The sequence below is a fragment of the Microtus ochrogaster genome, chromosome 8 (assembly GCF_000317375.1).
Source record: "Microtus ochrogaster isolate Prairie Vole_2 chromosome 8, MicOch1.0, whole genome shotgun sequence".
In the NCBI taxonomy this organism is placed as follows: Eukaryota; Metazoa; Chordata; class Mammalia; order Rodentia; family Cricetidae; genus Microtus; species Microtus ochrogaster.
The window spans coordinates 26,457,496-26,471,882 of record NC_022015.1 but is presented as its reverse complement, the minus strand read 5'-3'; the positions used below and the strand labels follow the sequence as shown (position 1 = coordinate 26,471,882).

At 40.7% G+C, this 14,387-nt stretch overlaps 1 protein-coding gene across 2 annotated transcripts in view; it reads right to left on the bottom strand.

Moving 5' to 3' along the window:
• Positions 1-10,535, bottom strand: part of Edrf1 (erythroid differentiation regulatory factor 1) — a 37,923-nt gene extending 27,388 nt beyond the window's left edge. The window contains exons 1-9 of one of the 2 annotated variants that reach the window (XM_005351406.2): positions 10,305-10,535; positions 9,167-9,375; positions 7,647-7,713; positions 6,901-7,026; positions 4,360-4,484; positions 4,000-4,156; positions 1,461-1,562; positions 1,087-1,208; positions 311-422 (exon numbers count right to left, since the gene is read on the bottom strand). In XM_005351406.2, the coding sequence (XP_005351463.1) occupies positions 311-422; positions 1,087-1,208; positions 1,461-1,562; positions 4,000-4,156; positions 4,360-4,484; positions 6,901-7,026; positions 7,647-7,713; positions 9,167-9,375; positions 10,305-10,412 (1,128 nt within the window). In that variant the 5' untranslated portion in view covers positions 10,413-10,535. The remainder of the gene's footprint in view (positions 1-310; positions 423-1,086; positions 1,209-1,460; positions 1,563-3,999; positions 4,157-4,359; positions 4,485-6,900; positions 7,027-7,646; positions 7,714-9,166; positions 9,376-10,304) is intronic. The other variant, XM_005351407.2, reaches the window with a different exon arrangement.
• Positions 10,536-14,387: the final 3,852 nt, after the last annotated feature.

Genomic DNA, 14,387 nt, shown 5'->3' with positions numbered 1-14,387 from the left:
CCTAAAATTTTGTATAAACCAAGGAGATCCTTACCTAACAAAGAAATGTGTCCACTGTACACTCTCAGTAAATCACTGTGGAGCGGTATTTATGATCTTCCCAAAAATTATTTGTAATAACACTCCTGAAACATCTAAAATTCTGCTCTTACCAACTTAACCATGAAAACACTGAAATTTCAGTTTATTCATACACAGGTATCTTCCTTGCCAAAGGCACTCCTTAATATTCAGGGCCCTAAAAACTGTGGTGAAGTTCTCTCTGCACCAACCTACATCTGAGAGATAGCAGAGTCACTCTGTGTCTTACCTGTACAATCCCATTTACGTGGAAGCACATCACAAGCTCTGGCACATTGCAGATCAAGTTGTCCAACCAATAGTCAATTCCAGTTAACACATTAATTGGTTTGTTGTTATCCCTGAAAATAGACATTTCTAATGTTATCTGGCTTAATTAAAACACCCCATAATCAATCATCTTAGATGTGTTTTCCCATTTAAAAACCTTATTCTATCCTCCCTAGATGGAAACTGTCATACATACTCTTTTTGATCGGAAGCTCCAGACACACATAGTTCAATAGTCGCATTATGCCTAAAATCTTTCCAAAACCTTTGATTTTCTAACACACACTGCTAGGCTCTCAGTACAAACAGAAAGCAGTATGATGACATGGCCGTGAGCTTCCTGTGTGCATCACACATCACAAAGAAACAGACACATGACAACACACAAGTCAGAACTGACACTGACTAATGTGCATGGAACATTAAGAAAATGTTCACAACTATGTTAGAGGAAGCTGGCTAACCACCTCAAGCAATTAAATCAACTCTTGTATTTTGACTGGCTATAGACTCAAACATAAGACTAGGCCAGTTCCTCAGATGTCTGGCCTGGACTTTCAATCAGAACCAGAATGAACAGTTGTTTACGGGGCAGTCAGCATTTGCTGGCAGTGCTTCCTTTCTTACTGTGGCAATTTCCATTGACAGGAGGAAAAAATGAGAAAGAAGAGGCCAACCCAAGAGTCAGAGGAGAGCTTATCTAAAGAAAAGTACAAGGGGCATAAGGTGGTTTACCTGAGACGTAAGCTAACTGCTGGATATCTGCCACCACCAAATATAGGCATGTTAGAACCAACCAGCATATGGATATCTTCAAAAGTCCACAGGATATTCCGGACGAAATCATTTTTAAGACCCTTTAATTTAAAATAGGAAAGATTATAATAACAAGAGATTCAGTTTCCCCCCATGATCCAAAGAAACACTAGGAAAGGAGAAGAGGCAAAGGAGACAAAGTCAGTTCCCAAGAGCTGTAAGACAGAGAGATGTTTACAAAGCAATTCTGAGGACCAAGTGGCGTTATTCCTTATCAGTTCCAACTGAGACTAGTTTCAAGTGATGGAGTGGACTGGGGACTAGTCGTCTCAGTGGACACATGGAAAGCATACCTGACTGTTCTCCCCGTCATTGAACAAAGTAGTAAGGTTTTGCTCTTTGGGTGCTGAGGCCACATGGCCCACTATGCATGAGGGCTCAAGAGGCTCCCTGCCCTGTGGAAAGTGCAAGATAAGGAGTGACTGTGCTGCCAACACTTCTTAAAGTTGACCTATGCTTAGAGTATCACCCACCAACCAGAACACAAACCCCAATCTACTGTGTGAGTTAGCCAGTGCAATGAATGCACGGTGCTTGCTCATCACTCATGGGGTGTGGCTCTCTTTAGCTTTGATTTCCCACAGATGCTGCAAGCTAATCATATTTGTATCTTAAATGAGATGGATTAAAGATCTTTCAAGAACTCAGTTTTCATTTTTTGGTTTTTGCAAGTCATCAGACTGATTACCACTCTCTGGCAGCCTAGCACATCTCTACTGAACTGAAACACCTAGAACCCCAGTCAGAGTTTAAAATGCTCTTCATACCAATAGTCTCCAGTTGAGCATGTCCTATGTAAGCTTCACAGATTCCTACACCCCAAAGACCAAGAGAAAACTTTCCCATTAGCACAAAAAACCAGTTGCCTGGCATATACTTGCTTTTGAAAATTCATGTCTATTGAACATCATTCCTACCATTGTCCTAAAAAACAAATAAAAACAACAAAAACCAGAACAAAATAAAAATATCAACCAAAATCCAAATGTTCTAAATGGCATTACAACAGAAAAATCTACCTCCCTCTCTATATAATCCAATGTTTTCCCATTTATTTAATTTATTGAAACCTTCTCTTTCTTTTTTTTTTGAGACAGGGCCTCTCTGTAGCTCTGCCTGTCCTGAGTGCTGGGATTAAAGGTCTGTGCCACTATAACCAGCACTTCTGCTCTTCAGAGTCTGGAAAACACTCACAAAAACACCTAGGTATTGGGTAAACACAGCACATTATCCATTTTGCAGTCCTTAGGCAGTTGTCACCAGGAAACACTACTTTAAACCTTTAATAGCAATGCTGTCTTCATCTGCTGAACTCACAAAACTGTCTTATTCTACTGAATTATGTGAAAGTCTACAGGGGTATGTACATGTGAGTGCAAGTCCTTTAGAGGACAGAGGAGGACAATGGCTCCCCTAGAGATAGAGTTAAAATAGTTATGAGATGCCCAATTTGGGTGCTGGGAATGGAACTCAGATCCTCCATGAGAGCAGTGTGTATTTAACTTACCAAGTCATTATTTTAGCCACTGTAAAATAGTTTTAAAAAATCCTTTAGTTGCATATAGCCACATGTAATAAAACATGCAAAGTAATAAATACAGAATGATATGCCCCTCCTTCTTGATGCAACCACTAAGTACCTCCTTCCTTTTATATTTTCTCTTTGTGGGAAAAAAAAAAAAACCTTAAATTTATTTATGTACTTTTATGAAAAGTCTTCTCTACTTTAAAATCCCTACAACTAAAATCAAGTTAGTTTTTTATAAAAATCAAGTGTGTGTTAATTTTTTATAACTCTATAATGTGTAAAGACTGAACTAATCTGGTTGAATCATGCTCAGTGCATGAAAATACACACTAAGACAAAAAAACATTATTTACCAAGTTAAAAGCTCTACTTTTACTTCTTTGGGCTTTTTAGTGTATTTCCCTAAAAATAGAATGCCACAATTTAACATCTATATAGTGTTATTTCATTCTATGGTACACTCAGTAAGTTAAAAATAAATAACTAGGGGCTGGAGAGATGGCTCAGTGGTTTATATTACTGATTGCTCTTCCAGAGGACCCTGGTTCAACTTCCAGGATGAACATGGCAGTTCATAACTGCCAGTAACTCCAACTCCAGGGGATCCAACACCCTCTTATGGCCTTTGTAGGTACCAAGCACACACATGGTGCTCAGACATACAGGCAGGCAAACACTCATGAACATAAAAAACTCAAAAAACGAGTAAGTAAATAAATAAGGAAGCACCAGCTCCCGAGGTGTAATGGTTAACATGCTGGACTCTGAAACCAGCAATCCGAGTTCATATCTCAGTGGAACCTCGAGGAAGAGGCCCAATATAAACGGGCTGCCCATGCATGCTTCAGCATTGCCGGGGGATATGCTTCACATAAATAAATAAGAAAGCAAAGACACGAAAGGAGGACAACAGTCTATTCTTTCTTCCTTTCTAAAATCGTCACATAACATTAATGTGGGGCCAATGTCAGGAACCTCATTTTAGATAAAACAATTTAAATTATAGGCATACCTATTATCTAAACATGGCAGGTACTTATACATTTAGAGTTAAAAATAAATTCACTAGTGCTCAATTTTTTAAATAAAATAATCAGTAAGCTACTTTAAAATATTTCGGGTCACTTAATAACAATTATCAAACCATTCATGTTAACTCCTATAAATACTATTGTGGGAAACTAAAAGTGTTTTTTTATGAGATAAAGTTGATAAAATACTCCTCACCCTATTTGCCACCTGTTATTTTGTAAGGTTGTTTTCCTAAGTGACTTCAAAGAATCATCATTCAAGGACTAACAAACCTGACTGGAAGCACTGGGATCTTCAGACACTGAAGAAGGCATTTCAAAGGGAGCAGGCCAGGAAGCCCCTTCAGACTCATGTGATTGATCAGAACTTGATGATTCTTGCTGTTCTGCAGGAGATGGGACAGGCTGAGCGGCTCCATCACCATTGATGCTGGTCAAATCAGAAACAGAAAAAAAAAGTCACCATATTTATGTTAACAGTCTACCCATTTGTATGAACTAGATTCTATAACCAATTACACATCCTGTCTATAAGAAATACAATAAAATAAATGTTAACAAAACCACAGAAGCAAAACTTGAACTGCTAATTTTACCCTCTTCATGCTTAGTAAATAAACAGAGGTCAAGTACCTGTAGTATAAGAACTTGGAAAGAATAGCCTTCTGATACCAGTGCTCTTTGCTTTTCTTCTTCCTCTGCCACTTCTGATCGATCAGTCTTTGATAAAACTCTTTCAACCACGTCCAATCACCAGTCTGAATAACATGAGACAGTACTGAACAAATATGCACATATGTAATAGGTGTGGAAGAGTGTTGAAGGCTCAGCACACAGCCAGTGGTGCTCCTAGGACCTCTAAGAGGGAGAGCTTAGTAGAAGGAAGTTAGGTCACTGGAGGTGTGGCCTTGAAGAGGATACTGGGACCCTGGTCCCTTCTTTCTTTCTTTCTTTGCTTCTTGGTCACCAAGAGGGAAGCAGAGTCTCACCCCAGACTCAAAACAATGGTGCTGTGGTAGGGTGGAACCTCTGAACCCACAGGCAGGATAACCCTCATCTCTTCATGTCGACTGTCACCATGACAAAACATGGACTAAAACTCAGCCACCACTCTTGTTTACAAGGAGACAGTCTTTAGTTATTAATTTCTGAATACTGTTGCATAAGCATGTACCTATAAACACTTCCATCTTCCTGCACCCAATTCACATCTCTCCTAAGCTCACATCTTTCTCCTCCAAGCCAGGCCTAGGGAAGAAATCCTTTCCTGTAGTACCATCTTAGCTGCTTCAAGTAGCACCTACTTTTACACTTTATTCAAAATATCTATGTATTACTGAACAATTAAACTAAAGTGTAATAGTGCGCACTCTCTCTCTCTCTCTCTCTCACACACACACACACACACACACCCACACACACACACAAACACTCGGTTCTTTTCTAAGGGGAAACTACCTCTACTATCAATCTTATCACCTGTAACTTACTTTTCTTTATCAAAGCACTGAAGAAGCTAGGACTGGGGGGGCAGGTCTGTCAGCCCAGCTACTGGGGAGGCTGAAGTAGGTGATCTGCAAATTTAAGACTTGTGTGAACTACAAAGTAAGTTGGAGCCAGCCTTGCTAATTAATTAGCAAGACCCTGTCTGGGGAGAGGGGTGCTTGTGGCAAACGCTATTCTAGCATGCATGAAACCCTAGGTTCAAACAAAACAACACCATGTTTTTAAATATTTAAAGAATATTCTTTAAAAAGCAGTATAAACTGGTAGAAACATCAACTACTTGTAACCAGTTCATGAAAAATAAATGTAAACATGGAAGCAGGCCCTGAGAAGCAAAAACTTTCCTCAACGCCTAGGGGAAATCTGTGACCATAGTCTGAGAAGCTGGAAATTGGTTAATATAACCAGTTACATTCATAGGAACAGGGCTCTTTAACATTGTTTGCATTTTTGACAGTCATGTTTCCTTTCAGAGTATGCCTACAACACACTTAAAAAAAAGTCCTTAAAATTTCAATTAGTTCCTTTAATTTCACAGATTTTTTTTTTAAAAAGCTTTTTGTAAAAGATTTTATTTATTTATTATGTATACAACAGTCTGCCTCCATGTATGCCTGCAGGCCAGATGAGGGCACCAGATCTCATTACAGATGGTTGTGAGCCACCATGTGGTTGCTGGGAATTGAACTCAGGTCCTCTGGAAGAACAGTCAGTGCTCTTAACCGCTGAGCCATCTCTCCAGTCCTAATTTCACAGATTTAACAACTACTTTTTTAAAATTGATGTCATCCTTTTTCTTGTCTTTTTTCCTGGTTTTAAAAATGAATAAAAGAGGGGGCTGGTGAGATAGCTCAATGGTTAAGAGCACAGACTAATCTTCCAGAAGACCTAGATTGGATTACTAGCACCCACATGGTGGCTCACAAACATCTGTCACTCTAGTTACAGAGGATCAGACACCTTCTGGCCTCTCTGGGTACCAGGCATGCATGTGGATCACAGATGTACACATGCACCTAAAAAAAAATTCTTCTCTGTTCTTTTCTTTCCCTCCCTCCCTTCTTTTTAAAAGACAGGGTCTCCCTAGTCCCAGCTGTCATGGAACTCTCTACGTAGGCCAAGCTGGCCTTGAACTCAGAGATCCCCCACCTGCGTCTGCATCCTCAGCCCTGGGGTTAAAGGCATGTGCCATCATCAACCACATCAACTGGTACTGTTTTTAAATCTTTAATGAAACTTTTTTTATTGCTGAATTTATAGTTATAATTACAATTTAGCATTTTTTTAAAAAAAAAAGTGTCTGTGTGAGTATGTATGTGAATGTGTTTGATGTGCATGCATGCAGAGGCCAAATGAGGTTATCAGATGTCCTGCTTTATCATTATCTGCCTTATTCTTCATTGTACCCCAAGCTTGTTTTTCGTCATTCTCCACCCCGTCACTGCCCAGCGAGCAAGCCCCAGCAATTCCATCTCCAATTTCCCACAGATTAATGGGGTTACAGAACTGCATTACTATGTTCAGTGTTTTATACAAATTCTGGAACTTTGACTCAGCAAGTGCTTGTAGCCTTACTCTGGCATTTCTTTACAACAGAGTCATACTTTCAGTGCTCCTGAGCTATAAAGAGAAACGCTTCTCTAAATGATTTTTGCATAAATTAATTACCTGAGATGACCTCATGAAGAGTTCCTGAATATCCAGCTCATCTAATAAGAGGGTCCTTCCTATGCGATGGACAGCCATGCTTACATGGGACTTGCTGTAGGGAATCTTCAAGAGCTTTTTTATGTTCTTAAAAAAAAGTTTAGAAAGGCTCTTTTAGTATGACCAAAATCTTTTGGATTGTTAATTTCATTTAACTCAAAGCTTGGTAAGCCTTATTTCCTCAAGGTTACATAAACTAGACTTGACAAAAGAACTACAATGATATGGAAGACAGATCTTTATAAACTCTTGAGTTACACAGTCAATGGAAGTGACAACCCAACACTTACTTTCACAACAGAATTTCTTTTTATAGGAGTAAGTGGAGGCATGTGGTCACGCTGTTGTACCGACCAACAGAAAAAAAGTTACTAATCAAAGATCAATGGCTACTAGAATATCATTTTTAATTCTTAACTGGTAGGATATGAAGAATAACTCCAAACATAATATGTTTCAATTATTACTATTAAAATACAACCAACAGTATATTTTTATCACTGTCACTGTTTTTGGAATTCTGTCCTCTTAAAAAGAAGATAAAAAGTTAGTATTTTAAAAACAAACATAGGTATTAATAACCAGTTAACTTTGCCTTACTGAATTGTAGATAGCAAGTCTGTAAAACAAAACATGGTATAATGCCCCCACCCCATGCCACCTAACACCGCATATCCCCAAAGTTAACACTTGATAACAACACTCACTTCTGAGTCAGAGACCACATCCACATCATTTCCCACTGAGTCAATGAAGTCATACGCCATCCCGAAACTATGGAAGGAAGGGGTCACAGGCTGAAAGCCGAACAGAGTATCAAGTTGCACTGCTTCTGGAACACACACAGCTACATCTCACACTTGGAAATCAAGGTGCCTAGTACTTCCTTCTCAGATGTACATAAGGCACACCTTAAAAATACACTCACTTCATAAAACAGTAAGAACTATGAAAAGCAATTAATATTATCATAAACCCCAAAACTCTCCAATGTAAAATAGTTCAAGACTTTATTCTTTTTACATGTGGAGAAGAAAAACAAAGAAATATATATATTATAATTTTGTGCTCCTAGGAGTATATAATATCAATAAAAGGAAAAACTGTACCTAAAATCAATTCAATCATAAAGAGAAAATAAAAAACTAGTGAGCATCCAACTCATTCCAAGTCACCACATGAGGGTCATGTATGTTATTTACAAGCTTGAAAAGCAGCTGATGTCACCATTTCGCATTAGTAAGTGACAGAGTCAGGACATTTAGTGCATATGTTTATATGATTTTTCCATCTATTCTAGGTAAGTAGGTTAACCATGATTCCTCATGTGCAAATACTTAATAGTGTCTATCTTAAAAGATGGTTGTAAAAGATACAGGTGAAAAACAATCCAGCATAGTATTTATATAGTCAACATAACTATTTAAATAATTAAGTCATTTTCAAAATAACAGAAATATATGGTTATTTTCAGACTTTTTATCGGATCAAAAAGGCTACAAATAAATAACTTGTGAACACAGCTTTTACCCTATGAGGCATGAGGATAATTTCTAAACTACTAGCTCATTGGGTATTAATATTTGTGGTTCTTGCCATGTAAATTCTATGAAGTATTTTTAAGTCTAATAATTCAGGGGAAGAAAAAGAACACACAGCAAATAGCCTACAAAAATGTGGACACTAGCTAAGGCCAAAGGATACTCTCAACTTTAATTACCATCAGTAGAATTTCCTGTGTGGGTCAAGGGTGTAGAGTTCCTAGCATGTGGGGTTTTTAACCTTGGGCTTTATCAAATGCTACATCACCATTTAATAAAAACTCCAAACGTCAAGCTAAGCAGTGGCTTAATTCTTGCTCCTCACCTACCCCCTATTTGCACATGTTCAAAGCATAGACAAATGGCTAAGACAGCTTATCAGTAGTCAACATGCACCTCTGTTAAACCATGCTGCAGACTTGAAGAAAGCATATACCTGATATCTTCCTATTGTAACATGGATTTGAATGACAGCTCTAATTTTTTATTAAAAATATCTGAGCGAAGGAAGGTGAGCTGAGAAAAATGTATAGCTCAATAAAATCAATAAAAAAATTTTAAAAATGATAAAAAAATAAAAATATAAAAAATCTGAGCAAGTGAATGTGCACCTCCAATTGAACTGGAAAGCAGCTTTAAGTGGGGTTTGAAAGGGAGGGAAAGAAATGACAGCGATTAAAATTTACCTAGAAAATGGCTTGCTTTTCTTACTGTTGCCAAGAATGGTAGTTCCTGCTGGCCCGAGTTTGGCACTCTCTCGTAACCAGTTGGCAGGTGGGAGTTTCAAGTCTGTTTTTTCTTCGAGACGTGCAAATGCTGTTCGAGGAGGGGCAGAAGAATATTTCACCACAGCTCGGCTTTTCACTTCATTGCCTCCAAGAAATAAAGCTGATCCCTGATTAACATACGGAACGGAGCTTTAATGAATCCTGCTAGGAATGACAATCGCACCTTCATAAAAACAGAGCAAGAACCCACCAGAGCAGGCTTCCCGAGGAGCCTATGCTGCCTGTCAGCTGCGGCACTTAACAAACTCAACCTTAAATTATGCTTACCTAGCACTTTCCCATCAAACTTAAAAAGGATCAATTAAGAAGTGGATAGAGGTCAACCAGACTGCTTTTTAAAATACTGGGCATAGCAGCTGCCCAGCACTGTGGAGGCAGACACAGAAGGGTCACTCCGGGGTCTAACGCCAGCCCCACCGGTCTGTACAAGCAGTTCGACACCAGCCATGACTACCCAGTACATTGAGTCATATAAAGGATAACATCAAAAACCAAGTGCGCTCAGCTGGGTCCTGCTGCCTGCCCGCAAAATGAGCAAGACCTCTGTACGCCTTTGATAGAATGGTTTAATTTTTAGCATACATCAATCACAAAGTCATCTGTGGGGAGATACTGGGTCGTGGTCTGTTTTATTAAACATGCGGCGATTGCTTCGTAAGCTCGCCCTAACATTAATTTCAAATCAATTCCATAGTCTTCGCTGCATACCCACAGTCTGGATTCACTAATCTAGAGCAGCCCCTTTAGGCTTGACAATCACTTTACGCCTTTTAAGAATCGGTTAAGATTTCGGTGAGGCCCTCCCTGGCGCTGTCCCTCTTCCCCCGTTCGGAGGGAACCAGTCCTAGCCATCAATTATCCCCGAGTGGGGAAGATGCCTTGCAAGCAAACACCTGCACGGCCGACGACAGGCACACCCGCTGACTCCTTCCGTACTAGAGATATCAAGGAGCCGTGGAAGAAAGCTCCAGAAGCTCCGCGATTTCCATTCCAGGCCCGGCGGGTCCTGGCAGGTCGTGCCCCGCCGAAGACTCACCTGTGCAGAAGGTTCCTCGGACTCCGCCTGGGACAGGAGGCTGAGCCCTCCTCGGGTAGCGGCCCCGGGAGGCGAAGCCTCGGCTCCTGCTTCCTTGGGGTCCCCCATCCTTTCCGCCCCGGGGGAGACGACCAGACGCGCGAGCCCCGGAGTCGGCGACAGGAACGCGGGCCCAGAGACGCAGGAGAAGCGCAGAGCGAGAGACTCGGACGCTCAGCAGTTCGCACTTCCTGCGGCTGACAGGAAAGGCTCGAGGTGACGCGATTAAATCTCGCGAGATTTATCCCAAAGGTCCAGCCTAGACCCCGGTTCTAGCTCCTCCTCCGCGGCGGGCCCGGAGCTGCAACGCACCAGCGCCTCCCACGCACTCGGGCGTCCACTTCTCGCGATATCCGACGCCCGGGCTCCTCCCCCTCTCTCGCGCTGGCCTTTGTTGGCAAACAGTTATTAGGATTTGAGTCAAAGTCGCTGTGGTTGGGGAGGGGATGTGCTGCTCAGTGGTTCGCGTGATCAAAGCCAAAGCAACAGTCTTCAGCCGGTCCGCGCTCTCAGGGCATCTCCGAATTCCACACGCGCAGGGAGCACCTGTGGATCAGCACTTTCAGATCAGAGGGGCTGGAGGGCCAAGGTCCCGCGTTTCTCCCTGAAGCCGCTCCTGTGCCCTGACCAGCAAGAAGAGAAAAGTAGTCAGCCTGTTTCGTAGTTTTCTAGGCAGCGTCCCTTGCAGCCCTGGCTGGTCTCGAACTCACTGTGTAGCGAAGGGTGACCTTGAACTTCGTGTAGGCTAGGCAAGCACTCTGAGCTACATTTCCAACTCTGCACCTAATATCAGACAAACTGCCACATTCCCCATAAAATATAGTTTTAAGGTTAAAAAGGTTTTGTTTGCAAAAGGTATTAAGTTTTTGAATTTTTTTTTTTTATGTGCATGAGTTTTTTTTGCCTGGACATTTGTGTATTGTGTGTATGTAGTGACCACAGAAGCCAGAAGAGGGCATCAGATCTCAAGGAACTGGGAATTATTGCCTTATGTAGGTGCTGTGTACTGGATAGGGGGTCCTGTGCCAGAGCAGAAAGTGGTCCTAATTGCTGAGCCATCTCTCCAGCCCTAAGGTATTATGGTTGTTTTTGTGTGTTTGTTTTTTGTTTGAATGTTTTGACCTTTGCAGTTCATTGGTCGTGCCAGTTTATAACTTTACATTAGGCTCTGAGAACCCAGTAACCGCTTCTTAGGAGTCCTTGTAGCCAGCAGATGCAGACTGCAAAGTGTTTTCAAGTTAGCCAAGACATTTTTATGAATTAACGTTTCGATAAATGTTTTGCTTTAAAGCATGACTTACATTTTACTTTGTATTTTATAGGCAGTTACTGTTGTTGCTGCAAGTATTTCTTGTTTATTACATTACAAGGGCTAGCAAGCTCAGCAGGTAAAAGGCCTTGCCTGCCAACCAAGCCTGATGCCCTGAGTTCCAGCTCATCCGTGGAAACCATGGTAGAAGAGAAAGTTGCCTCCGGAAAGCTCCCTTCTGCCCATCACATGTCCTGTGGCATGAACACACAGGCACATACACATATACATGTATTATATACATGATAATAGTAGATTTGAATAAAACTTTATAAACATTGGGTACATGATAAACCTTGTGCATCCATTAACTCATTTTCCAAGAATATTTAAAAAATATCTAAATTACACACCATAATGTTAAATGATAATCAAATATTTTTAAAGTAATATGATTTCAATTTTAAAAAATACATGTTTCTTCTGTGTCTCTAAATAAACAGTTATATGTAAGGAGAAACAATTCCACATTTATTCTTTGAAGTTTTCTTTATTTTCCTATTTTTTTCTTTCTGGCTGTTTTATAATTAATTTTATTAACCCTTTTTACAAATATAAGTTAGCTTTAATAATCTTACAGTTTTGCCATTTATAGTATAATGTATCAGTAAGAAAGGATATACTGAGGTGGTGGTAATTTTTTCTTTGGGACTCAGATATTGCACTCAAATATTTCTCTAGAGAAGTAAGCATTTGGACCCTTTTTGATGCTTACTAGGAAAATGCTAGTATATCCTGCAAAAAAAAAAAGTCAGAAATGAATGAAGCAGAACTGAGAACTGGACATACAGAAGAAGAAGCTGACAAAAAATAAGGGATCATGGGAGCTCAGGGCTCAGCCAGGGCAATCAGGCTTCCCAGGCCTTATGGAGGGAGGCCTGGCCTGGGGCTGGGTCTCTGAAGCCACACACAGGCAGGGACTAATTTAGTTGGGAGAGGAGAGTGGTCCCCGAGGCCTGGAGAAACCAGGCACATCTGGGTTGCATAAAGTTTATACATTCTTCTAGCTCCAAGAGCTTTTCCTCCCATAATCAAACACATGCTGCAGGCTTTTGAAAGTTATTATCATTGCCTCTAATGTAGCTGATTGAAATCCAATGTTATGAGAAAACAGACGACTCCCCGCATAACTCACATGTTAAGACATGAATTTATGCTCTTGTTTGTGCTGTGCCAGGCTTAACCTGATTTATGTCCCCTCAGGATGGCCTTTGTCAGCTATGCCTCCATGGAAAGTCCTGTCAGCTTAGGGCTCTCATGTTTCCTGTCCTAGAGCCTGATGCCCTCCCTGCTTAGGACACACATGTTGAATGGATGACTAACTTATACTGTGCCACCCAACAGCTTGCTCCAAAGCTCCAAGTTGTTGGTGCTTTTCTTCTGCTTAGAATACCTTTCCGGGAGTTGCCTAGTTTATTCTTGTTCAACTTCTAGATTAATCTCAGGTATCCATGTAAGTCCTCCCAAATACTCCCCACACACTCTTCAAACACACACACACACACACACACACACACACACACACACACACACACACACACACACAATTTTTTGGTCCCTTACACTGGTATAGCTTTATACTGCACTTGTCACGTTACAAGAAAATGATGTTTCTGTCTGCCTCCCTTGCTGCCTGTGAGCTCAAAGGCAGGTGCCTTGTCTGATCACCTCTGTTTCACCAGCAGCATGCTCTAACCTGCTGACAGAGCTGTTTCAGCCCTTAGGCAATGTAGAGAAAATTGACTCGTGCTGTCAGACTTTTAAAATGCATTTCAAAATGTTGGGAACATAAAAACAACGTTGTTCACTCAAAAATATTTTAATACTCAAAATCCAGGCTAAAAACACGAAGTAGCTCCTACATAGTGTAGTGCCAATGTCATCAAGGGTTGAAGTTAGTACTGACACACAGTTTGTACCCCAAGGATTGAAGTTAGTGCTGATGCACAGTTTGTACCCCGAGGATTGAAGTTAGTGCCAATGCACAGTTTGCCAGTCTGAAATGGTTTGTAAGTCAGACCGTCTTAGACTGCAAAATTTCCCTCAGCATTCAGGGAAATCCTAGTCAGTCATAAATTGATCTAGTTAATGGATGTAGTAGCATATGCTTTTAATTCCAGCACTCTGGAGGCAGAGGCAGGCAGACCTCTGAGTTTGAGGTCAGTCTCAGATATGTAGTGATTTCTGGGTTGACCAGAGATAAATGGTTAGACCCAGCCTCAAAAATATAAAAATGTTTGTATGTAGTTACTTGCAGCACTCAGTATTTTTATCTTGTTTTGAAAAAATAAATTAACATCCCCCCAAATGTATCCCATTAAACACTAGGTTTTCTTTCTTTTTTTACATTTAATTGTTTTATTTTTATATGTTCGAGTGTTTTACCCACATGTATGTGTGCCATGTGCATGTCTGGTGCCCTTAGAGGACAGAAGTAGGTGTTGGATCCCCTGGAACTGGAGTACAGATGGCTGTGAGCAGCCATGAGGGTCCTGAACCTCAGTCCACTGTAAGAGCAACGAGTGCTCTTAACCAGCGAGCCTTTTCTCCAGACTCCTGTTGAACACGAGACACCATTCAAATGTTATAATAAATTTGCTACTGAATACTGGAACCCTCTTTTAGATAGGCACAGCGTTCATTCACTACTAAGGGTCCAGAGAAATCCTGCAGCAAAGACAATACTAAATTATTTTAGAAGTAAGCTTGTTGGACCTCTCTCTCTCTCTCTCTCT